Source organism: Belonocnema kinseyi, chromosome 7 (genome assembly GCF_010883055.1).
Source record: "Belonocnema kinseyi isolate 2016_QV_RU_SX_M_011 chromosome 7, B_treatae_v1, whole genome shotgun sequence".
Lineage (NCBI taxonomy): Eukaryota > Metazoa > Arthropoda > Insecta > Hymenoptera > Cynipidae > Belonocnema > Belonocnema kinseyi.
Window position 1 is genome coordinate 82,793,694 of NC_046663.1, and position 25,561 is coordinate 82,819,254.

Genomic DNA, 25,561 nt, shown 5'->3' on the forward strand with positions numbered 1-25,561 from the left:
TTATGTGTGACTTAATGTTTTTCTATTTGTATTAAAATTTATTTTTTAAATAAAATTGATCTCTGTTTACTATAGGAATGTGACTCCAATGAAGCGTTTCACTGAAACATTGCAAGTTTTCAGTATACCAAAGTTTCGGAAACGTTGGAAACTTTCAGAATAATTCAATATGATATTTTATATAACACTTTGAATTTCCTAACACTTCAAGTAAAAATATTGCAAACCGATTGATTTTCAAATATGTAGATATTTCAATCAGTTAAAGTGTTTATAGTTCTTACGAATAATTTCAATCAGTGACTAAATTCAAGCTATGATTATACACTTATTTCTGCTGATAAATTATTAATTTTTACTTATTTGTCACAAATAATAGCTAATTAATAACTAAAATTCAGTTACTAATGAGTATTAGTAAAAAATTTACTTTTTCAAATGTATAAATTTTCAAATAAAATTTTTTAACCAAATTGTTAAATTTTGAAGCCAAAGAGACGAGTATTATTATACCAAACAGTCAAATTCTCTACTCATAAATATAAATTTTAGGAAAAAATTATAATTTTTAACTAAACTGATGTATTTTCAGCAACATATTTACATTTATAACCAAAGATATGAATTGTTAAGTAAAATGACGAATCCTCCATTAAAGTTTGAATTTCCACCCAAAAGATCAATTTTAAAGCAAAAAGATTCATTTTATACCAAAAAAGACGAATTTTCATAATAAATATTTGAGTATTTGACATCAAACACTTACATTTTCAACCGAAGAGGTGATTTTTTAACTAAAATGCTGAATCTTCAACAATAACCCGTTCATTTGTAACCAAATATATAAGATCACATTTTCGCTACGTAATTGAATTTTCAACCAAACAGACGAATTCTCAACTAAAAAAATGTAATAGTTGACATTTTTAAGAAAAAAAAAAGATTTTTATTTTAAATAAATACAGTCGCATTCAACTATAAAAGACGAATTTTCAGCAAAATAGCAAATTCCCCAATTTTCAAATCTGTATATTTTAATTAGTTTAAATATTTGTCATCAGTGACTAAATTGGAGCTGTAATGAAATTATTTTCATCGATAAATTAGCACTTTTATTGATTTATCATATAAAAATAGCTGATTCATAGTTGAAATGCAGTTACTAGTAATTGATATATTAATAAAATGTGTAACTGATTCAAATTTTAGAGAGAAACAATCAGTTGTATTTTTATTTTTTAACTAATACAGATGAAATTTCTACAAAAGAGATGAATTTTTAAACCAGAGAAATATTGAACAAATTAGTTGAATTTTATTAGAGCCAAAAAGACAAATATTATACAAAACAAATCGAATTCTCTACTCCAAATTTTTAATTTTTAACAAAAATGTTTATTCTCAAACAATTAGTTCAACTTTCAGCCCAAATAATTGCATTTTCAACCAAAGATATAAATGTTCAACTTATCTGGTGAATAATTACATTCACAGTAAAAAGAGTCAATTTTAATTTAAAAAAGGAAGGAATTTTTAAACAAAATAGTTATATTTTCAACTAAATAGATGAAACTTCAACTAAAATTAAGAAGGCTACAAAAAATAATAATTGATATTTCAAAGAATTTTCTGATATTTCTGATATTCTGAAAAATCAATGAATTTTCAAGTCAAAAAGACGAAGTTTCTACAAAGCAGTTGAATTTTCAATGAAAAAACTAATCAAATTCAAAATTAATCAAAATAAATCAATTCGTTCAATTATCTACTAAAATAGTTACATTATTAACAACAAACTATGAAATTTCTGACGAAAATGGCGAATTTCTTAACAAAAAAGATTTGTTGTTCAAAAAAGTTACGAAATTTCTACCAAATTGTTAAATTTTCATAAAAAATAAGTTAATATTCAACCAAAAAGTTGAAATTTCAACAAAGAAAGACGAGTTTTTAACCAAAGGATGAATTCTTAACAATATGTTTGTATCGAATAAAATAATTACATTTTTATTCAAATATTTATAATATGTACTAATAATATAGCTTTTTTTAATATTTAAAATTTTCCGGCTTTGAAACTTTTCCAAAGTTTCATACGAAACTTTTCATGTGGGCCAAATCTCATGAAATTTCAAGCATTTATACAACTTGTTCTGAAACGTTTTTCCGCTCTTTCCGCTCCAGAAAGAACAAGTACTCCGAATTTTCTTAATTGCTTTCGATTAAATTTGATCACTTATCGTATTTTCCGATTTTGTACAAGAAATCAAAGGAATTTTAAGACATTTTGCTGAACAGAAAATTCATGTTTATGATGTCTGCTATGACAAAGAACCGCCGAAAGCGCCTCTATTTACTAAATGGACCCAGGGACGTAAAAAAAATGATTTTGATAAAATACATATTTCGTCTACAATTGTACGTTAAATAAAAAGCATAAAAAGTTTTCAAATTAATTAACTTGAGGATTTAAATTACAATATTGAATCAAAAAGAATTCGAAATGAGAAAGGGGGTTATTTCTTTTTTCGAAGGGGCATCTAACCTCAAAAAACACCCTAACTTTCTACTGATAGCTACGATCCTGTGAAGAATCAGCAAAACCGGCGTCTGTGAAATCTTCCGACATTTCGAAGCTTGTTAAATTTCGATTTACATTATTTTAAGTGTTTTCTCCACGTGATGCAGGGCACAATTATTGAAAATTTGAGTGGCAGGAAGCTCTCGGTTTTAGTGTCGTTGCTGATTATTGGTCAGATCGTTTCTTTTTTGATTGGAGGCCTTATCGGTGAGAATCCATCTTTGATTTTTGTTTACAAACGACTTGACTTGTGTGCCTTTATCTCAAGAATATCAAAGGGATAATGCGCTTTTTCCTGAACAAATAAAAAAATAGCTATGAAGAGAATTTTCTGATTTTCATATATTTTTTGTTTACGATAATTTAGGGATAGTTTAAGAATTTTAAACAATTGCATGGTTGTAAAAATAAAGGTTATAATCCTGTATAACTGACCAATTTTCTTTGTTCTTCCTCGTTCTACCCAGCGATGGGTTGCCACATCTTTCTTTTGGTTTTATGTAAATATCAGGGAGGATTCGAATTTGAATCGAAATATTGCATTTAAAACATAATTCAACTATTTTTCTTTTGAAAACCTTTAGTAAATGAAATAAATGAATTTGGAATAGTAATTTGTTTTCGGAGAAAAATTTTATTTTTATCGCGACAATATTGAATTAATAATAAATTTAAAATGCTTAAAAAATAGATGATGGGTTTTCCAGATTTTTGTATTCAACATTGAATAATTTTATAAATTGAACATTAAAAATTGCCTTAATATTCTTAATAGTTTAACAATTATAAGTTTCAAGTATTGTAAATTGAATAATTTCTAATTGACAGCTTTTCCTATATAAAAAAAGTAATATTACGGAATATCGGACAAATTGTTGTAGAAAACTTGATTGTTTGGCTCTATTTTTTTTTGTCTGATAAAATGATGACGAATTTCTGCACCATGAATTTAGTAAATACAAATTTTTTTAAATAAGTAATTTTATTTCTGAATAAAATTTATTTTTGAATGTTTTTGAACATTCTTATCGTAAATTATTTTTTTAATGCTGAGAAATAATTCTTTATTTAGCTACCATGCTATAATGTGGACACTTTTTCCCAATTTTAAAGATATAAGAAAAATAAAATTATAGATAAAAGTAATACCGGCACCGAAAATTTAAAGAACATGTAAACAAAATATACATTTTTGATGATATCGATAAAAGCTATTTAAGAATTTTAAAAGGTTCGAAGGAATTAATTTTTTTAGAGATTTCTGAGAAAATTGAAACTAATTTCTTAAATCGAAAAATTAATTTTAAGATAAAATTGAAACAAATTTTAAAACATTTCAAATTATTTCCTTTTCTAAAAAGACTGTGGACCATTTTAAAGTAAAATGTTGGTATTTTGTGGATTACAAGAGATTATATAAAATTTGGGTAAGTTTAAGAGATCTAGAAATTTTGAAAATATTCGTTGAAATTTTAAAAGATTTCAAAGAAGTTAAAAAACAGTGTTTATTATATTCTCATCAGATTGATCTTCGGCACACTTTTTTTAGGTCCTTAAAGAAAGGACGAGTTCATTAACCAGCTATTTTGGATAAAAATGCAGAAAGTGAGCTCATTTTGAAAATGTTTGAGTCCCATTTTTTCTCAATTTGAAAATTCTATTTACGCATATTTATAGTATTAAAAAGGAAGAACAATTTATCCAAATGACTTTTTTCATTAAAAAGAAAATTCTCAGAGTTATAGTATTTAAAAAATTTTTTAAATCAATTGATAATCAAGATTTTAAGCCAAATAACGCATGATATGAAAAAAAGTCAAGAGAAGAAAAACGTTGCTTTTTGAAAGCAATTCAGATTTTGATTGCACAAAAAATAATTAAAAATAAACAATTCCATTTTGTGGTCAAACGATACAGGACACAAAAAAAAAGATAAATTAACAAAAATTGTGATCTCAAAAATCATATAAATTTTCTTTAATAATCACTTCTTGATAGGACGCGTACTTTTTGTTTTATTCGTGAAAAATAATATTGAAGACAAAAAAAAATAAATTAAAAAATTGTGGAAAAACGGCAGAAGGTAAGAAAAAAAATGACTTGACAAAAATTGTTTGCCCGAAAAAGAGCTACAAAATTTTTATGAATCACTTTTTGATAGGACACGTAGTTTTAGTTTTAATCATAAAAATGACATTAAAAATAAGAATGAGAAATTTGTAGAAAAACGACAAAACGTACGAAAACAAATTGATAGAAAAGTTATTCTCCCAAAAAAGAGGTACACATTTGTAATAATTTATTACATTCTCACCATTTATGATTGAGAAAGTATTAAAATTGCCCGAAACTTGACACCACAACATTCAAATTTTAAACCAAAGAACGAAAAATATGAAAAAAAGTCTTCAAAGCTTTCGAAAAATCCTACAGGATGTCTTAATAATTTTCCAATAGGACTCGTAAACATGAGAATGCGTGATTTTTGTCTTATATTTCCAAAGTTTTCATAAGTTTGAAACAAAAGTTATATTTTTGAAGTTTTTGAAAAAAATGTAGGAACCAAAAAATGTCTTAAGATTTCTCGGAATATTTTTAATTACCTTATATTTTGACAAAATAAATGTTGAACAAAGTTTAAAAAATATGAAAACATTTCTAAAAATGTAGACAAAAATTTGGAAGATTTAAGAGCAAGTTTTTTTAGTTTGAAAAATTTTCCAAAATTTTAAGTATAGTTTAAAGGATCTTAGGAATTTAGGAGGTTTTTAAAATATTGAAAATATTTTAAAACTTTAGAAAAATTCCGAAAATTAATCAATTATTTTTTAATTTCAAACTTTTAAAAGGCATCTTTTAAACTGAGACGAATTTTTCCTAAGCTTTTGTAAAATCCTGTGAAATAAAAAATTATAAATTAAAAAAAAAATTATAAAATATTCTCAAGAATTTTATGAAAATGTTATTTATACCTTAAAAAGAAAATTTGTGTTTTTGATTCAAAAATTAATCTGGTTTCTTGACGAATTCCACTTTTTTTTGAAAATGTATCTTTCTTGGTTGATAATTCAACTGTTTGGTTAAACATTGAACTAATTTGTTATAAATTCTTTTTTCTTTTAAATGTTAAATATTCATCATTTAACTTCACAATCCATGTATTTGGCTGCAAATTCATCTTTTTGGTCGAAAATTCATAATTTTAGTCGATTAATCTGTTTTGGTCAAGGATTCATCATTTCAGTTGAGTATTTTTTGGTCGAAAATTAATCTTCTTGGTAGAAAAGTCACCTATTGTTGAAAATTCATATTTTTCGAGTTAAAAAATGGAATTGTTTTGTACAAAATTCGTCTCCTATACAAAACATTTCATCCTTTTTGGTTAGAAATGCAACTGCGGTAAAAATAACCTTTTTTTGTTTGAGGACTCAACAATTTTGTTGATGCATCCCCTTCCTTTGAAGAATTCAACTATTTTTTAAATTTAAAATTAAAAGTTTTTTTTTGTTGAAATCTTGTTCAATTTTCTCAAGAATCTTAGGAAAATTATATTGATATAAACTTGAAAACAAATAAACTTAACAAATGAGAAGTTACTAGTTGTTCGAAATTAAAAATGATAAATTCTATCATTGTTCACCGAAAGTAAATTACCTGATTATTTCATTTTTAGCCCCCACACCATCAAGCAGTCAAAATATTCTGGGAATTCCTTGCAAGGATGTTCGAGTCAATCGAACAATACCCGACAACAAATGGTACTATTCACGAGGAAAAGGATCCTGCAGTTCCGTCAATCTGCATATTTTTGATGAGTACGACAGCCACTTGAAAGCTTTTCAAGTAGTTTTCAACTTCCAGGTATACATATTAATATTTAAATTAGTTTCAACATTCAGGTGATACATTTACTACCTGACTTTTTAAAGATTGTTAAAAGTATTCGAATCGTTTTCATTTTGTAAGTTAACTAATTATTTGTTACAATAAATCAAATTTTAGATGCCATTACCCCGCAACAGTATTCAACTAGATTATTCTCGTTGGCAACATAGTTTAATTGGAGTTTTGCAAATTGATGTGGCTTATCACAGCAAGATAAAAATAGGTAATAAACTTCTCTTATTCTTGAAGTAAAACAGGGTGTCTACTCACCAAGAAAACCTGGAAATGTCAGGAAATAATTTTATTGGCCAGAAAAAGTCAGAGAACACCTTTTTTTTCTTGAAAATTATATAGGTTTTTGATCTAATTCAGATATTCAAATTTTCTCTTTGAATTCTAAATGAAGAAAGTGGCGAAGATATTTTATGAAAATGGATTTTCCCAACAAACAAAAACCCACACTTATAGTGTTTGCTAATTTTTTGTTTAATTTGTCCATCTATAATGGAGAGATATCCTTTGAGGATTTTTTTCAGGAGAATTTTTGTTTTCTTAAAATTAAATTGTCGCACTTTCCTCGAGAACAACGAAAAATAACAAGAAAAATTTAACTTGAAAGTTTGCACATCTAGAAAGGTTCTAAAAAAAATGATTCTTTCTGTTTTGTGATATCTTGTAACGCTTACGAGAAAATTAACAAAATTATATTTTCAAGAAAAAAAAAAACTCGTGGCCTCAAAATTGTTTAGTCAACGTCAGGGTTTCCAAAAAATTGTTTGAAAATTTAATTTTTAAATTTGATAGCACAGAAGGGCAAAAGTATTTTTTTGCAGAACTTTTTCAGTTGGACATACTTAAATTTCTGTTTTTTTCTGTCTTTCGTTTTTTCCGAGAAATATGCAAAAATTCGAATCTATGAAAATAAAATTATCCTGGCTACATAATGTTTAAACTCTCATCAAAATCAAAGTATATTTTCATTATAAAAGCATAAATTCAACAAAATATTCAGAAAAAATATAAGTGTGGATTTTTGTTTTTGTGAAAATTAATTTTTGATATTTTCAAACAAATCGTTGCCACTTTGTTTATTCAGAACTTTTTTAATTTTTCGACGGATTTTCAAAAAGTGCAGTAAACTTCACCAGACTATCGAAGACATTTTTAATATCAGAATTAGATAAAAAAATATAGAAGCTTACAGAAAAAAAATGTTTTTTTAAAACAAATGTGAAAATTTAAATACTCGTAACTCCGCCAAAACTTTTTTTATTCTTAAATTGAAACAATAAGTGTTCTTTCGGTGTGAAAATGTTCTCTGAATTTTGGCAACATTTAACAAATATATTTAGGGATCTCTCAAGCCCGTTTTTTCAAAAAATTCCTTATGTTAAATTCCGTTCTGAATAGATTATTTTAATTTGGAATAATTACATAAATTACTTTGTCTTTACTGAAAATAAGCGATTTTTTAAATAAAAATGGGATCGATAGACCCCTAAATATATTTTTGTTTAATTCTGCCAAAATTTAGGGGACGTTTTAACATCAAAAAGAACAATTTGCCGGGGAACCATTTTAGAAAAAAGCCTTTTTTGGAACGCCCTTTAATGCTTGAAAAAATGCAAAACTTAATACTTGATTATATTATTATGCTGAAAATGTAGAGATACCTGAAAGAAAGCCTGTATTTATACGGGAATTTTTTCCAGTGTAAACACCCTCAGGCCTAAGACACACTACACTATTGACACTATTTGACACATTTTTGAGCGATTATACTATTTTGCTTCTATTTGGAAAAAAATCAAACACTTTCAACCAAGCAATTAAATCTTCAACAACCACCAACACAGATAAATTTGCAACCAAACAGTTGCCTTTTTAATAAAAAAAGATGAACTTTCCATCAGAAGAGATGGATTTTCATATAAAAAGACGACTTTTTAACCAAGCAGATTAAGTTTCTACCAAAGTAGATGAATTATAAACAAAATACATATATTTTTAACCAAATAGTTCATATTTTAAACAAGAAGACTAATTTTCTCCCAGAGTAGGTGTATTTGAAAGAAAATACATACATTTTTAACCCAGTAGTTCAATTTTCAAGCAACTAGTTGAATTGTCCGTTAACAAAAATTAATTTTTAACAACAAAAAGTCTAATTTTCAACTAAAGGCAACACAGGCAACCTAAAGAAATTTGATAATTCATCACAAAAATATTTGAATTAAAAGTAAAAAAATAAGTTTATTAACCTAACAAAGGCGAATTTTCAACAAAATATATGAATATTCAACCAAATAATTAAATTTTTCTTCAAAATTTTGAATTTTCGACCCGAAAATGAGAATTTTCTATAAAACAGTTAAATTTTCCAATGGAAAATGTGAATTTTCAGCAAAAAAGTGCATCTTTAACCAAAATAGAATCCTTTGAAGCAAACAGTTGCATTTTGCACAGAAAAAGATGAATTTTAAAACCAAAAAGATGAATGTGTACCATCATAGTTAAATTTTTAATTATAAAAAAATCGGTTAGTCAAGAAAAAAAATTCCAACAAAATTGTTGAATTTTCAAGCCAAAAAGCGAGTTATCAAAACAATACTTTAGTTCCCAACCGAAAAATATTAAATTTGAATAACACAGTTGCGTTTTGAAGGAAAAAAATTATCTTTCTACAAAACCGTTGAATTTTCAACCAAGAAGATTAATTTCCTACGAGAAAAAATTTTTTTACAAAAAAGTTAATTTTCAACAAACTAGTTAAATTTTCAGTTGGAAAAATTAATTGTAAAAAAAAGAATTTTAACTACAATTATGAATATTCAAACAAAAAAATAATTTTTTTAAGAAAAGTGGTTGTAGTTGAATTTTCAACCCTAAAAGATCAATTACCAACAAAAGATAAATAATTAATATTTCGAAAAAAGGTTCTTAATTAAAAATAAAGGTAGTTGCATTATTAACCAAAAACATGTCGCTACCAAAAAAGACGAATTTTTAAAAAATACATAACTTTTTAACCAACTGTTGAATTTTCTACCAAAAAGATTAATTTTATGCCAGAATAGTTTAATTTTCGAGAAAAATACATACATTTGAAGCAATTAGTAGAATTTTCAACCAAGAAATTTAATTTTCTACGAAGAAAGAATTTTTCAACAAATTACATAAATTTTCAACAAAATAATTTGAACAATGGATGTGATGTTCAAATTGTAAATTAAATTGCTTCATCTTTAAACTAAAAATTATCAATTTTAATTTTAAAAAGTGGGACTATTCAAATTTTTAATTAAGAGAATGAATTTTTTATAAAAAAGAAACAGATTTTCAACAAAACAGTTTTGTACCAAATAATTAATTTTTTTACAAAATTTTCTAATTTTCAACTATTTGTTTCATATAAAATGAAACGAATTTTCAAACTAAATATGTAGACGAATTTTCAAAGAAAAATGTAATAATTGATATTTCAACAGAAAATAGTTTTATCCGAAATAAAAAAAAAACAGTTACATTTTTAATCAAAAAATTGATTTTGTTTCAAAACATTTTAATTTGCAACAAAACACGTTGATTTTCAACCAAATAGATCATTTTTCTACCAAATTGTTGATTTTTGTAACTGACAATACGAATTTTCTACAAAACAGTTTAATTTTGAGCAAAAAATTTCATTTTTAACTGAAAAAGAACAGTTTTAATCAGTCAGTTACATTTATAACTAAAATAGATCAAAATTCTACAGAAAATGAATATTCGAATCAAAATTATGAATGTTCTACAAAATACTTGATTTTGCAACAGCAAAAAATTTGATATTCAAGACAGAAAAAGAATTTAAATCAAATTATTGAATTTTCAAACAAAAAATACGAATATAAAAATGTTGTTGAATTTTGAACAAAGTAATTCCATTTTTAACGAAATAATATTTGTCACCAAGAATGATGTATTCTGAATAAAAAATTTAATAGTAGACTTTTCAACCGAAAAGAATGAACTGTCCAACAAAAAAAGTTAGATTTTCGTATTGAATTCTATTCATTCATTTTTCATTTAAGTGGAAAAAGTGGATAAATAAATAAGAATTTTTATAAACTATGGACTCAAGAATAATATTTGAAACAGACATTAAAATTCATTCTAAATACTTTTTAAATATTAGCATAGAAAATGTGAATTTTGCTTAAAAAATCAAGTTAATTTTCCATTTTACAGTTTTTTAACTTTAAAATTCGGAATACACATAACTTTAATACATGCAAAATTGTATGACACTGTTTTGACACTATTTTTTTTTTAATTTGAGAAACTATATACACTATTTTGTATCTCGGAAGTAATTCCGAGGCCTGTAGCCTGCGAAATGAAATTTTTAGTGCTAAGAATCTGTAAGATAAATAATTTTATCATATTTTATTGAAATAGCACCCAGGACCAAATTAACAATCGATGCAAGGCTCGGATACAGAAACAAAGGCGATCCCGACGATGCTTGGAAGCCATATGCAGCTTCTGTAGTAGAAAGAAATTTAGACTGCAGCATTAGTAATGTAAATCTTCCCAGAATATTTCAATTTTTAATTTATAACTCCTTATTTTCATCATCTTTATTAATTGATTTTTTAAAGGAAATGGATCAATATAATTACAATTGCAGCGTCGTGTCACTTTTTGAACTTGGGTCGCTCTTCCACGATTATTATTTGCTCAATATTCGTCTTCCGGCAGACTCGGAGAAAAATATCAATCAGGATTTGGGTCATGTTACGGATCTATGGCTAACCGTATGTTTTTGAAATATTTTTAAATAATTTATTTGAAATGTCAAAATATATTCTTTTGGCTAAAGACGAATTTTAATTTCGTAAAAGATTAAAAAAAAAATTCATGTAACTATAATATTTAATTAAATACGAAACACTTTACATTCCTAAGATTTCAAGCTGAAATATATTGAATTTTTAAGAAAGTAGTTGAAGTTTCAACCAAAAAAGATTTTCTGCTCAATGGGATGAATTTTTAAAACAAAAAGACAAATTTAAAAAACATTCTTAATCAAACGGTTGCATTAACAACAAAATTGATGAACTTTCCAGTAAAAGAGATGAGTTTTCCAAAAAATAGTTAGAGATTTCACCAAATATTTGAATTATTAAGCCAGAAGGACCAATTCTTTCGACGGCAGTTGAATTTTGAACAAAGGAGTTTCTTTTCAACCAAGAAAGATAAATTTTTAAACAAGAAGGATGACTTTTTTAATCTAAAATATGAATTTTCAATCCAAAAGATTTTTAGCAAACTAGTTGAATTTCAAACCAAATCGGGGTGTCCAGCGACCTAGAAAACCATGAAAACCTAGAATTCTCCAATTTTTTTTAACCTCGAGAACCTGGAAGTCTTGAATTTTCATGGGAACTTAGAATTAAAATTTTGTTGAACAGTTATTTTATTTAAATGTACTGAAAATTGAATTAAATCTTGTAGTTCAGTATTATGAAATAATTATCTCGTTTAGAATAAATCTTGTTACTCAAAAGTTTTGTATTTATCAATATATAATTTAGCTTTTACTCATTACAAAATAAATAAAGAGATTTCTAGGCATTTTTGTGGGAATTTCCAATTATTTTATAGATTGCAATGAACAGACTTTAATATTATAAATTCTAAAAGTTTTTTATTTTCAACTTGAAAATTATAAAAATTATTAGTTGAAAATTTCGATGTTAATTCAGTTTCAGAATTAGAATGAGCCATGGTCATATAACGGATTTTTCAAGGGTTTCACTACTTGGTTTCTGAGTGTACTCCAGATTACAAAACATTACTAAAGCTTTCATAATGTTTCAAAATATTTAATAGGATTTTAAACAATTCACAATGATTTAAAGGATTTCAAAGATTTAAAAAAAGCGTTTAGACTAGATTTTAAATATTTTACAACAATTTCACAAAGTTTCTAAAACTTTTAACGGATTTAAAGGTTTTTAAACATTTGAAAAAAGGTACAGTACACCAGATTTCAAAGATTTAAAATCATTTGAAAGATTTGAAATGATTTCAAAAGGTTTCAAAACATTTTGGAAGTTTTAAAAAGATTTCACTAAGATTTCAAATAATCCAAATACTTCAACGAATAAAAAAGATTTTACAAACAAAGATTTAAGAAATATTTCAAAAGATTTGACAAAAATTTAAAAGATTTCACAAACATTTCGAATATTTCGTAAAGAATGCAAGGATTTCAAAATGAATACAAAATATTTTATAAACATTTCACAAATATTTCAAATGATTTCATAAAAATTGCACAAAGATTTAAAAGATGTCAAGGATTTTAATGCATACAAAGATGCGTTTTCAATCAAATGGTCGAATTTTCAAACAAAAAAGAATAAAATTCAATCAAATATTTTAGCTTTTAAGATAAAAAAAATGTTTAGAAGAAAAAGTAAAATTTTTTAGCTAGAAGTCGAATTTTTTATGAAATTGTGAACTTCTAAATAGGAAACTATGAATTGATAAAAAAAAAAAAGATAATTTGTAATCAAGAAAGATGAATTTTTAACAAGACATTTGAATTTTCAACGGAAAAGTTGAAGTTTCAACAAACAAGAATAATTTACAACTTTTAAAAAAAAAACATAAATTTTCTACTAAATAGTTGAATTTTCAACCAAAAAGTTAACTTTTAACAAAACCAATATGCAGGTTAAAATTTAAAAAAAAAGAACAGTTAAATATTCAAATAAAAACTCTAACAAAAAAAAAATTGAACAAAAAAAGAACGAATTTTCAACAAAATTGAACGAAAAAAGAACGAATTTTCAACAAAATTGTGAAATTTTCAAGTAAAAAGACTAATTTTCGACCAAGCAGATTAATGTTCTATCAAAATAGACGCATTTCTAAGTTTCCAATACACAGGATAAAGTTTTAACCAAACATGGAATATTTAAAATTTTCAGTTAAAAAAATGTAACAAAAATTTTATCCACAAAGTTGTTAAATTTTCAAGCAAAAAGATTAATTTTCGACCAAGAAGATGAATTTTCTACAAAATAGTAAAATATTTAACTTAAAGGTTCATTTAAAAGCAATTAGTTAAATTTTTAACTATAATTATGAATCCTTAATAAAAAAAAATGCATTTTTCTACATACTAGTTCAACTTTAAGTTTAATTAATCGACGTTTCAACCAAAAAAGTTGAATTTTCAAGGAAGCATGTCACAGTTGATATTTCAACCAAACAATTGCATTTTTAACCAAACAGGATAAAATTTCAACCAAGAACCAAAAATGAAATAGTTTAATTGTAAGTTACTTTATTCCCCCCCCCCCCCAGGTAACGTAGTTTTTGGAAAATACCGTCCAGGCCACTTTTTCTTTTAGGGCTACACCACTGCGTTTATATATATTATCTAATATTTTAATTTCTTCTGAAGATAAAATTTAATTATTTTTCAGACTATTAATCAAAATGGAGGTTTTACGAAAGTCTGGGTCGGTCTAAAAAGCTTTTACTTCCCGATCGTCCTTTGTATTCTACTCTGGTATTGGCAAAGAGTTAATATGCTTTCTAGATCGCCTGCTCTTTTGGAATACATGTTGCTAGCTTTGGGTGCAGCCCTCACATTTTTGAATGGTAAAATCATTTAAAAAATTTTTTTACCTAATTTAAGGAAAAATAAAGTTGAAACAGTGCAGTTATTTTTAATTATTTGGAAATTAATGATTGTGGTTTCTTTCGTAGCACCTTTGGAATACTTTACACTCGTCTTCGACATGCCATTCATGTTGCTATTGGAAGATGTTCGACAGGGTATATTTTATGCCATACTTCTCTCCTTTTGGCTGATATTTGCGGGGGAACATCTCATGGTAAGCTTCAAAATTATAATACAATATTCATACATAAATATTTGGAACCATCTTTATTTATTATTATATTAATTACAATTTTTCTCTTTCATGTTCATTGTGGCGTTCAACTAATCAGATTCAGGTGAGTTATATTTTGTTTAATTAATCAGGGTGACCTTGCCTTTTTTAATCTTAACAAACTGGAAATCTCCTTGAAGTTTTCATTAGGATCTTGTATTTGATGTTTTTATTCTTTCCTTATAAAACATTTATTTGTTTGAAATCTAAAGAATAATTTAAATCTTTGAGTCTTTCTATTTTTATATTTAAAATGTGGTAAAGATGGTTAAAATAAAGTAAAGGTTGAAAATGCGTGTACATCAGATTTCAAGCAATTTCAAATGATTTCACAAGAATTGCGAAGATTCAAAAATATTTCAAAGATTTCACACGGTGCAAACATGCAAAAAACAAATATTTCAAAAGATTTTTAACAAATTTGAAAAGGTTTCAGAATATTAAAAAAAAACTTCAAAGATTACACAATAAAGATTCAATTGATTTCACAAAGGCGTGTACATCAGATTTCAAAGATTTCAAAAGATTTCGCAAAGTTTTCGAAGATTTACAGGATTTCAAATATTTTTGAAGGATTAAAAATATGTCAATAGGTTTAAAGCAATTTCACAAAGATCAAAAATATTTAAAATATCTCGCTAAGCGTTCAAGGATATCAAAGATTTTACAACGGTTGAAAAGATTTTCAGGAAGATCTCAGATTTCACGAGGACGTGTATATCAGATTTCTAATATATCAAACAATTTCGAGCGATATCACAAAATTTTCGATTATTTAAAAATATTTTAAAGATTCTAAAGATTTTAAACGATTTCGAAAGGTTTCAAAAGATATTTGAAGATTTCACAAAGATTTCCAAAGATTACAAAAGATTATTTTAGAAAGATTTCAGAAGTTTTTAAAAGATTTCAAGGATTTAAAGCTATCACATTGGTATAAAAATATTTAATAATTTATTATCAAAGCATCGACAATTGTAATTTGTCCGATTGTGAATACTCTTTTGTTAAAGCTTCTTCGGCTTTAACATAATTGTGTCCAAAATATGAACTGTTCTACATTAATAACACTTTTATATCAAAAATGTATTGTTTTTCCATTTTTTCTTTCGTCTCCCGGGCCGTTTCTCCACAAATGTAATTCTTTTATTTTTAGTTATTTTTTACGAATAAAAGAAAATTTACTCGTCCTATTAAAAAATTATTATTGAAAAATTGTTTGATCTTGTTTGCTTTAACAACTTTTGCCTATTAATTTTTTTCGTACCTTGTATCATTTTTCAAAAAATTTAATGTTTTTAAAATGTTTTTTTAAAAATATTTTTGATTAAAAAAAAACTAGCGTCCTATAAAAAAATTAATAATTACAAATTTTTAGCTCTTTTTTAGATGAGCAACTTTAGTCTATTCATTTTTTTCATAGCTTGTGTCGTTTGTCCAAAAATCAAATGTTTTAATTTGAAATTTTATTTTTTACGATTAAAACCAAAACTACGCGTTTCATAAAAAAAGAATAAATAATAAAATTTGTAGATCTTTTTTGGGTGAACAACTTTTTGTCTCATTATTTTATTTTTCGTAGCTTGTGCCGTTTGTCCAAGAATTAAATATTATTATTTTTGATCTTGTTTTTTACGAATAAAAACACTCCGCATCCTATCAAAAAATTATCACGAACAAATTTGTAGCATTTATTTGGGTGAACAAGTTTTGTTTTTTTTCGCAGCTTGTATCGTTTTTCCAAAAATGTAATTTTTTCAATTCTAATGTTTTTTTAAAGAATAAAACAAAAATTAGAACTCCTATGAAAAAGTGATCCATAAAAAGTTGGCAGATCTTTTTTAGGTGCTTAATTTTTATAAATTCATCTTTTTTCATAACGTGCATAGTTTGAGGGCAAAATGGAATATATAACTTTTAAATCTTGAAAAAAGTGGTCTCAACAATTTTTAAAATACTCTAATTTTTTTAATTTGTATCCAAAATAGCTGGATAACGAAATTGACCTTCAGTTTTCGATATTAAAAGAGTCTACCAAAGGTATAATATTTTATAAGCTTTGAAATTTTTTGAAATCTCTATGAAATCTTTGTAAAATCTTTGAAATATTTTGAAATAATGCGAAATATTTTAGAACCTTTTTGAAATATTTGAAATCTGTAAAATCAATAAAATCTTTTTAATCTTCTCAAATATTTTGAAGTATTTTCTAATCTTTGCAATCTTTTGTAATCTTTATAAAAGTTTTATGTAATCTTTGTCAAATGCCTGTAAATTTTGTAAATTCACTACATGTTCACTAAATGTTGTGAAATCTTTCTAAAATCTTTGAAATATAAAATATTTTAAAATGTTTCATAATTCTTGAAAGCTTTAATAAAAATTATGAAATCTTGATAAAATCATTGAAATAATTGTGAAACCGTTCTAATTTTCCCAAATGTTTGAAATATTTTATAATCTTTGAAATCTTCTCAAATATTTAAAAATATTCTCTACTCTTTCCAATATTTTGTAATCTGTATAGAATCTTTGAAATCTTTGTAGAATCATTGAAATCTTGAGCAAATTTTTGGGAAATCTTTGATAATCTTTAGAAATATTTTGCAATCTCTGTGAAATCGTTCTGAAATCTATGAAATTATCTAAAATATTTTAAAATTATTATAATCTTTAAAATCTTTTTAAATCTTTATGAAATCTTGATAAAATCATTGAAATAATTGTGAAATAGTTGTAATTTTCCCAAATATTTGAAATATTTTACAATCTTTAAAATCTTTTGAAATCTTTGAAATCTTCTTAAATATTTTAAAATATCCTCTATCCAATATTTTGTAATCTGTATGAAATCTTTGAAATCTTTGTAAAATCATTGAAATCTTCTTAATATTTTCAAATCTTTTGAAATCTTGAGGAAATTTGTGGGAAATCTTTGATAATCTTTCGAAATATTTTGGAATCTTTGTCAAATATTTCTGAAATAATCTTTTGAAATTATCTCGAATATTTTTAAATATCTTTGAAATCTTTTGAAATCTTAGAAATATTTTGTAATCTTTGTGAAATATTGAAATCTGATGTACCATTAAAAGTTGAGTGGTCAACCTTTCGCTTCTGTTTTTCTCTCTCGTTCTTCATTCATTTTTAATTTTTTGTAAGTTTATTTACAAGGAGTTACTACCATCCTTGAAAATGTTGTATTTTTTAATTCTTAGGAAGGTGAGCAAAGGAATTCTCTGCAGTGTTACTGGCGTCATCTTTCTGCAGTCGGTATTGGATGTCTTTCTCTCTTATTTTTTGACATGTGTGAACGCGGAGTACAACTTAGAAATCCATTCTACTCCATCTGGGTCACGCCACTCGGTGCTAAAATGGCTGTATCCTTTGAATATAATTATCTTTTGCAGGATGCTTGAACCTCGAAATGACAGTGAATTTTTTCTCTGAGATTCGAGTGGCTACCCTGCTCTCATAACAAATTTCCGGGCCTTACCGACCGTTCCCTATATCCCCTACTGTACCCTATAATCTGTTAAGATCCCTAAAGTGCCATATTTTTGAAGATTTGATCCCTATGATACCCTATTTGGAACCCATAATGGAACTTCAAAAAAATGTATAATAACAGCAAAGCTTCCAAGAGTCAGGCATTTTGAAAAAATATCATAATTCAGGAAATTTTTTACACACTCACTATTAATCACTTTTTTATCAAATCTCTTTTCAGTTATTTTTTTTAAGATAAAGTCACTATAGTCACTATTCTTTCAATAAATAACTCATGGCTTAGTGACTATTCAATATATAGTTTATACGTATTTCTGAATTCTCCAGAATTATTTTGAAATATTTCAGGGTATTTAAAAAAATTCTAAGGTTTTTTTTCAAAGCTTTTACAAATTTTCACTGGATTTCAATGAATTTTAATTATTTTAGAGAATTTTAAAAGGTTTCAAGGAATTTTTTTATTATTTGTATTAATTTGAAGAGATTTCGAAGTGTTTGAAATACTTTAGGATAAAGAAGTTTCTCCAATTTCAGAAGATATGGAACAGTTTTACAGGTCCTATAAGATTTTAAGATATTTAAAAATATTTCACGGAATTTTATAAGATATCCGAGGATTTCAATAATTGTGATGGTTTTTTCTAAAGCTCTTTTGTTATTTTAATAAAATGTTAAGGATTTCAGAAAATATCAGATTGCATAGAATATCGCGGAATTTTATAATATTTAAGTGGATTTTAAAGAATTTATTATTTCACATGGTTTCAAAAATTCTACCTAATTCAATAAAATTTTTTTTTTAATTTTTAAAAGTTTTTATTTAATTGATCCTGGGGATCAATTGATAAAATGATTAAAGGATTTTAATTATTTTAAGATATTTTTTTCAAATAATTTTCCAGAGCTTACAAAAATTTAATAGGATGTCAAAAGATTTTAAATGACTTGAAATATTTTAGGTTCTCTTAAAAGATTGCAATTTATTTTTAATTTATTTCAACAATTTAATGTGATTTCAAAGGGTTTTCAATATTTTAGTTTATTTTAAAAGATTCGCAGGCATTTTCAAAAGTTTTAATCAATCTCCAGGGATTTCCAAGGATTTTAACAATTTTAAGAAGTATAAAATAATTTTCATGCAATTTAAAGTATGTTGGAAGATATGAAAGGATTTTACAGCGCTTATAAGGTTTTAAGATAGTTAAAAAAATTCTAAGGAGTGTTATAAGACTTTCAAGGATTTCAATAATTTTAAGGAATTTTTAAAGCTCCCAAGGTATTTTAATTTTTTCAGGAGTTCTGGAAATATCAAATTTCATAGAACTTTACAGAATGTTATTATATTTTAATGTATTTCAATGAATTCATTCAGAAGAAGTGAGTGATTTCGTAAGGTTTAAAAGATTTTACGAGATTCTGAAATATTTATTGCAATTAATTTGGAATTCGCCCTAAATTCTTATTAATTTATCTGTGTTCTTTTAAATCCCTTTGAATTCTTCTAAACTCACTCAATTTTACTCAATCCAATGGATTTTCTTAAAGTTTTCAGTGAATGCGTACGAATGAATTTTAATTCGTAGGCATTTCATCAAATTCTTTAGAATGCGCTTTTAATTTTTATAAACTCATTTCAAACTTTCTCAATTCAATGAATTCCACATGTTCTGGGCTTGTTATCAATTCAATTACTAATTGTTTGTTTAATTCAGTCCGATTTTTTGATAAATTTCATCAAATTATTCACATTCCCCTTAAATTCTTCTAAATTCACTCAAAGTTGACTGAAACCAGTGGAATTTTTTCGATTCAATTTTTTTTTCTAATTCATTTTGAATTCTTTTGAATTTAACTTAAATTGTTTTTTAGTCATTAGTCAGTTTTTTGTAAGAAGTTAGTAGGGTTTCAAAGATTTTAATAGATTTGAAATTATTATGTGGAATTAATCCTGAATTCTTATTAATTTAACCTGGATTCTTCTTTCAATTCTTTGGAATTCTCTTGATTTTTTTAATTCACTTGAATTCTTCTACATTTACTTAATTATATAATATATATTGTAGATTAATTAATTCAATGGATGTTTTTTGGGTATTTTGAAAAGTTTTTATTTAATTAATCATGCAGTCCTTTAACCTCGCCTTAAATTCTTAAGCATTTTATTGAATTATTTTAAATTCCCTTGCATTTTTCTATTGTTATTTTCAAAATTACTGAATTCAATTAAGGTTTTCAATATTTCTAAATTGTTTTTAATTCACTTAAAATTTTTGTTTATTCGCATTTCATTTTTATGAATTTTATCGAATTCTTCTCGTTTACCCTAAATTCCTCTAAAATTGTTTGCAATTTCACGGAAATGAATGGAGTTTCTATTTTATTTAAAAAATGTCATCCCATTCATTTGAATTCATGAGTCATTATTCACTTTTTACATACTCATCAGGGAAGGCATTAGATTTGTGTAAAATTTGACCCCTGAATCCGAAAACTAGGTTTTTACTAATGTGTCTGTCTGTATGTCTGTGTCTGTATGTATATCTGTCTGTCTGTGAACACGATAACTTTTGAAAAAATTAATCTATTAGATTGGCCTTTGGTACACTCGTTTAGTGTCCTAAACTAAAGGTCAAGTTCATTAGCCAGCCATTTTGGATACAAATTCAAAAAGTGGGCACATTTTGATTATTTTTGAGACCACTTTTTCAAAAATTCAAAAATTCTCTGTACGGTTATTCATAATATTCAAAAATTCGAACAATTTATCCTAATGACTTTTTTCATAATATTAAAAATTACCAGAGTTATAGCATTTACAAAATTCCAAAAAACACGAAATTGAACATTTTAGGCCAAATAACGCATAATATGAAAAAAAGTCAAGAGAAGAAAAATGTTTATTTTTGAATGTCTTACAAGATTATCATAACAATTTTTTGAATTTTTTTGAACAATCAAAATTTCATGTTTTGACAGCATACAAAATTATGAAACATCCAAAAATTACATTTTTCGGCCAAATTATGCAAAATACAGTAAAAGATGAAGAGATAGAAATTGTGGATTTGAAAAATATCTCGAATTTTGTTGTCAGCCACTTTTTGATAGGATGTATAATTTTGGCTCTAATCATGAAAAATATGATTAACAGTAAAAAACAAAAAAATCTGCCCGCTTCGTGGGCACATTCTAATTACAACTTTTGTCATTTAATTTCTTTTTCGTCTCGTGTGTGGGGTGTCAAAAAATTTAATTAATAAATTGTTATTTTTTCATGTTAATACATTCTCATCAGAGAAGGGTATTAAAATTTGTGTAAAATTTGACCCCCCTCCCAGTTTTTGTCAAAAATTCACGTTTTGAGACCCCTTGAATCCGAAAAACAGTTTTTTACGAATGTGTCTGTCTTTATGTCTGTCTGTCTACGAGCACGATAACGTTTGAACCAAATAATCTATTAGATTGGCCTTTGATACACTTTTCACTCTTTTAGTGTTCTAAGCTAAATGCCAAGTTCGTTGGTCAGCCATTTTGGATAAAAATTCTAAAAGTGAGCGTATTTTGAAAGTTTTTGAGACCACATTTTTTCATGATTCAAAAATTCTCTGTACACTTTTTCATAGTACTTGAAAAGTAAAATGTTAATTTTCAAAAGCCCTACAAGAATATCATAACAACTTTTGAATTTTTTCGAAAAATCGATAACTCAAATTTTGATCACACAATCAGTAATAAAAAATTGTATTTTGTTGTCAAACTATACAAGTTAGGAAAAAAATTATGAGACAAACATTATGCACCCAAAAAATATCTACAAATTTGTTATTAATCACTTTTTTATAGGACACGTAGTTTTTGTTTTATTTATTTAAAAAAACAGTGAAAATACAAAACTTAAATTTTTCGACGCATGACACAAGCTAAGAAAAAATAAATAGATAACATTTTTTTTATCGAAGTAGAGAACAACAATTTTTGTTAATGGTTTTTTTATATGATTGGTAGTTTCTATTTTAATCGTGAATAACAACATTAAAAATAAAAAAATTACATTTTTGGTAAAATGACACAAGATATAAGAAAAAGGTTGTTTAACCCAAAAAAATCTAAATTTTTTTTTGAAATAATTTCTTGATAAAACGCGTGGTTTTCGTTTTAATCGTAAAAAATAACATTATAAACAATGAAATTGTCTGTTTGGAGAAACGACACAAGATAAATTAAAATATTCATAAGGGCGTATGTTCCAAAACGTAGCTACAAGATTCCCTTCACCTATTTGTTTCATACGACAGGCCGTTTTTTTAACTTTTAGCATACCAAAATTTACCAGTTTTTTTAATCTCCAAAAAGGCTTGTTTCTCATTTATATTTTCAAATTCAAAACATGAAAAATAAACAAAAATTATTATTCAAAGTATTAAAAGCGCACTTTCTGAATCAAGGAATTTGATACGCATCCAGTCTTTAAAAAATTAAAAACGTAGAAGCTGAATAGTTTTATGATAATATCTTATAAAATAAATATAATATTTGAAAAAATACTGAAATGTACAATTTTCAATTAGTTTAAAAAAATGTTAATATAACATTTCCAAAACAAACTTATTTAAACCAACTACTTTCAAAATAAATCAGTTCTACATTTTGTACAATCATAATTCAATAAATTCAAAAATGAGTTCGAAATTTATTAGGGAAAAATGAAAGAAACTTCAAAAGAATTTGATCAAATGCCTCCAAATTTAGAGTGAGTTTTAAAGACTTTAAGATGAATGAAATAAAAACTTTTAAAAACTTTATTGAATGAATAGAATTGAATAAATTTAGAAGAATGTAAAAAATTCAGTATAAACTAATAATAATTTAGGGTGAATTCAGAATGAATTGCAAAAAATATATTCAAATTTTTTTAAACGGGACAATGAAATTTCGTCTGTTTTAATACCAATGCAAGTTACGAATTATAACCATATACATTTATGGGAATGATATAAAATTTCAGGGATAAACTCGAGTGCGAAGCACGAGATACGTGATGAGAATGTGTTCATTAAAGCCGAAGGAGCTTTAACAAAAGAGAATTCACAATCATTAAATTACTACGAAGCGGGGAGATTTTTTATCATAAATTTGTAAGATTTAAAAGATTTACAGGCATTTGAAAATATTTTTTGGAATTCGTCCTTAATTCATATTGATATAATCTGAATTATCTCCAATCTTCGGAATTCTCTTGATATCTTGTAATTCACTTGAATTGTTCTAAAGTTACTCAATTTTACCTAACCCTCAGGGTACGGACTATAAAAATGTTACGTTCGGCACGGACATGGGTTACTTTAACCCGGCAACTTTGAGCGACTGTATACTGGGCTATAATTCGTGAATTAAAACAATTTTTTCCTAATAAATCGGAAATTCACTCAGAAATACGATGGTTTTATTAGACTTGTGATATTATTTTATTTAACAAAGTCATGTTTGAAAATATAAACAATTATTAAAGAAATTTAATGCAAATTTTTTTTCAAAAGCTTGCCATTTAAAAAAAAAAAATTTTATAAGTAGGTTTTAAAAGCTGAAAAGCTGTACTTTAAAATAGCTGCGTTCGCTTTTTAATTTGCTCCACACAAAAAATATTTTTAAACTACAAAAGTAAGCGTTTTTTGGTATATTTTAAATGGATTATTTTGATTAGTTTAATATAAATAAACAATAGAAATTGCTTAAAAATTTTTTATTAACTGCAATAAACTAGACACTATTACAAGTTATTTTCCCACGCGTAGCATATCTTAGCTACATGCTTCTTCCATATGGCCTTGTCATGTCATAAGAACTTGTAAAATGTTTTATGGTCAAGAGAACTGAGACACTAATTACATCGTTTCTGTTTAGACATTTTATTGTCAACAAATTCGTCTCTTGTATCCATTTCCTCTGGTAAAGTACGAAGAGTAGCACAACGTTTCATTTGCATACCATGCACATACTGTAGCTGCCAATTGACGCTCCTTAATTTCCTCTAAATTCATTTAATTTTTACGGAAATCCATTGATTTTTTTAATCATTTCCAAATCATTTTAATTCTTTTAAATTTATCTTAATTTTTTTTTATGTCTTATGAATTTATCCTCAATTTTTTACCCTTCGTGCTGCGAAAAAAATATCCTATGACTGTGATAAAAAGTACTCTGGGTCCCGGGATTTGATCCCATAGGGATTGAATGAACCAGTAATTTATAACACATAAGTCTTTAAATTCTAAAAAAGTTTTCCTGAACAAAAAAATACAGCTTTCATTTATAATTCTTGCTGGGATATCGGCTGGAATTTATTTCCTCTTCTTGTGCTACATGATATGGAGAGTTTTTATTAATATCAGTGCTAAGAGAGCAGCTTTGCCATCGATGAGTTCCGCTCGCCGTTTACACTACGAAGGGATTATTTACCGCTTTAAATTCCTGATGATTGCAACTCTCCTCTGTGCATCCTTGACTATTATTGGATTTATTCTTGGCCAGGTAATCGATCTCAAGTAATAAATTTATTACAAAATAAAAACAAAATGCATTTTTTGCGTGTTGTTGAAATTGTTAAGGAACTAAACTAATTTTCTCTTATTAACAGGGCTGCCACAAAATTACTTTTAAGTCACTTTTAGTCACTTTTTTGAGAATAAGTCACCATAATGTACTTTTGTGATTAAAATACGAATTTAGTCACTTTAATCCATCTCATTTTACATTTTACCTACGAAAAAAAAAGAAAATTGAATCAATTTATGAAGTCTATGACATGAAAATGCTATTTAACCCTTAAACTGCACACTGGGTGCCAGACACCCAACGAACTTTACGATTTCTTTCCGATTGTCTACGTTTTTTTTTCAAATTTTTTTTTTCAAATAGTTAAATTATCATTGAGACTTTAGAGATATTTTTTTCTATTTTGTATTGTTTCAACACCACTCATTATTTTTGTTAGCCAAAAATATCTGAAGGTTTATTCGGAAGTGTGCATTTTAAGGGGTAATATCAGACTTGTACACGCTCTTGCTCATATTTACCACTTTCCCTCGTTTTTAACCAATTTTCAAGAAACTTCCCCTTTCCCTTGTTTTTTCTTTTTTATTTAATCCGAACTTAATTAATCGAATCAAATAAGAAAATTCATCTAATTATGTTTGAAAGTTCATTCTGTTGATTTGAAACGTCTACTCTTATATTTTTGGCTCAGAATTAATCTTTTTTGCATAAAACTTAATTATTCACTTGAAAATTTAATTATATAATTGAAAGTTCAACTATTTTGTAGAAAACACATATTTTTTTGTTGAAAATTCAACTGTTTTCTTGAACATACGTCTTTTTGGGATAGAAAATTAATTTTTTGTAGAAAAGTCATCTTTCTTGCTTGAAAATGAAAATTTCTTTTGTAGAAAATTCAACTTTCTTTAAAAAAATTCGCCTTTTTAGCTTGAAAATTTAACTGCTTGGTGGAAAATATAAACTGTTTTTACTTGCAGTTTAATCCTTATTTTTCGAAATTTGTCTTTTTAAGATTAAACATTAAAGGTTCTCAAAAATATTCTTCTTTTGGCCTTAAAAACGCAACTCTTTT

At 25.9% G+C, this 25,561-nt stretch overlaps 1 protein-coding gene across 1 annotated transcript in view; it reads left to right on the forward strand.

The window, feature by feature from the left end:
- The first annotated feature begins 2,596 nt into the window (after positions 1-2,596).
- Positions 2,597-25,561, forward strand: part of LOC117177178 (protein wntless) — a 29,394-nt gene continuing 6,429 nt past the window's right edge. The window contains exons 1-10 of the mRNA XM_033367691.1: positions 2,597-2,788; positions 6,255-6,442; positions 6,584-6,689; positions 10,907-11,031; positions 11,110-11,265; positions 13,951-14,128; positions 14,237-14,364; positions 14,483-14,488; positions 17,643-17,804; positions 24,235-24,462. Coding sequence (XP_033223582.1) covers positions 2,683-2,788; positions 6,255-6,442; positions 6,584-6,689; positions 10,907-11,031; positions 11,110-11,265; positions 13,951-14,128; positions 14,237-14,364; positions 14,483-14,488; positions 17,643-17,804; positions 24,235-24,462 — 1,383 coding nt within the window. The 5' untranslated portion in view covers positions 2,597-2,682. The remainder of the gene's footprint in view (positions 2,789-6,254; positions 6,443-6,583; positions 6,690-10,906; positions 11,032-11,109; positions 11,266-13,950; positions 14,129-14,236; positions 14,365-14,482; positions 14,489-17,642; positions 17,805-24,234; positions 24,463-25,561) is intronic.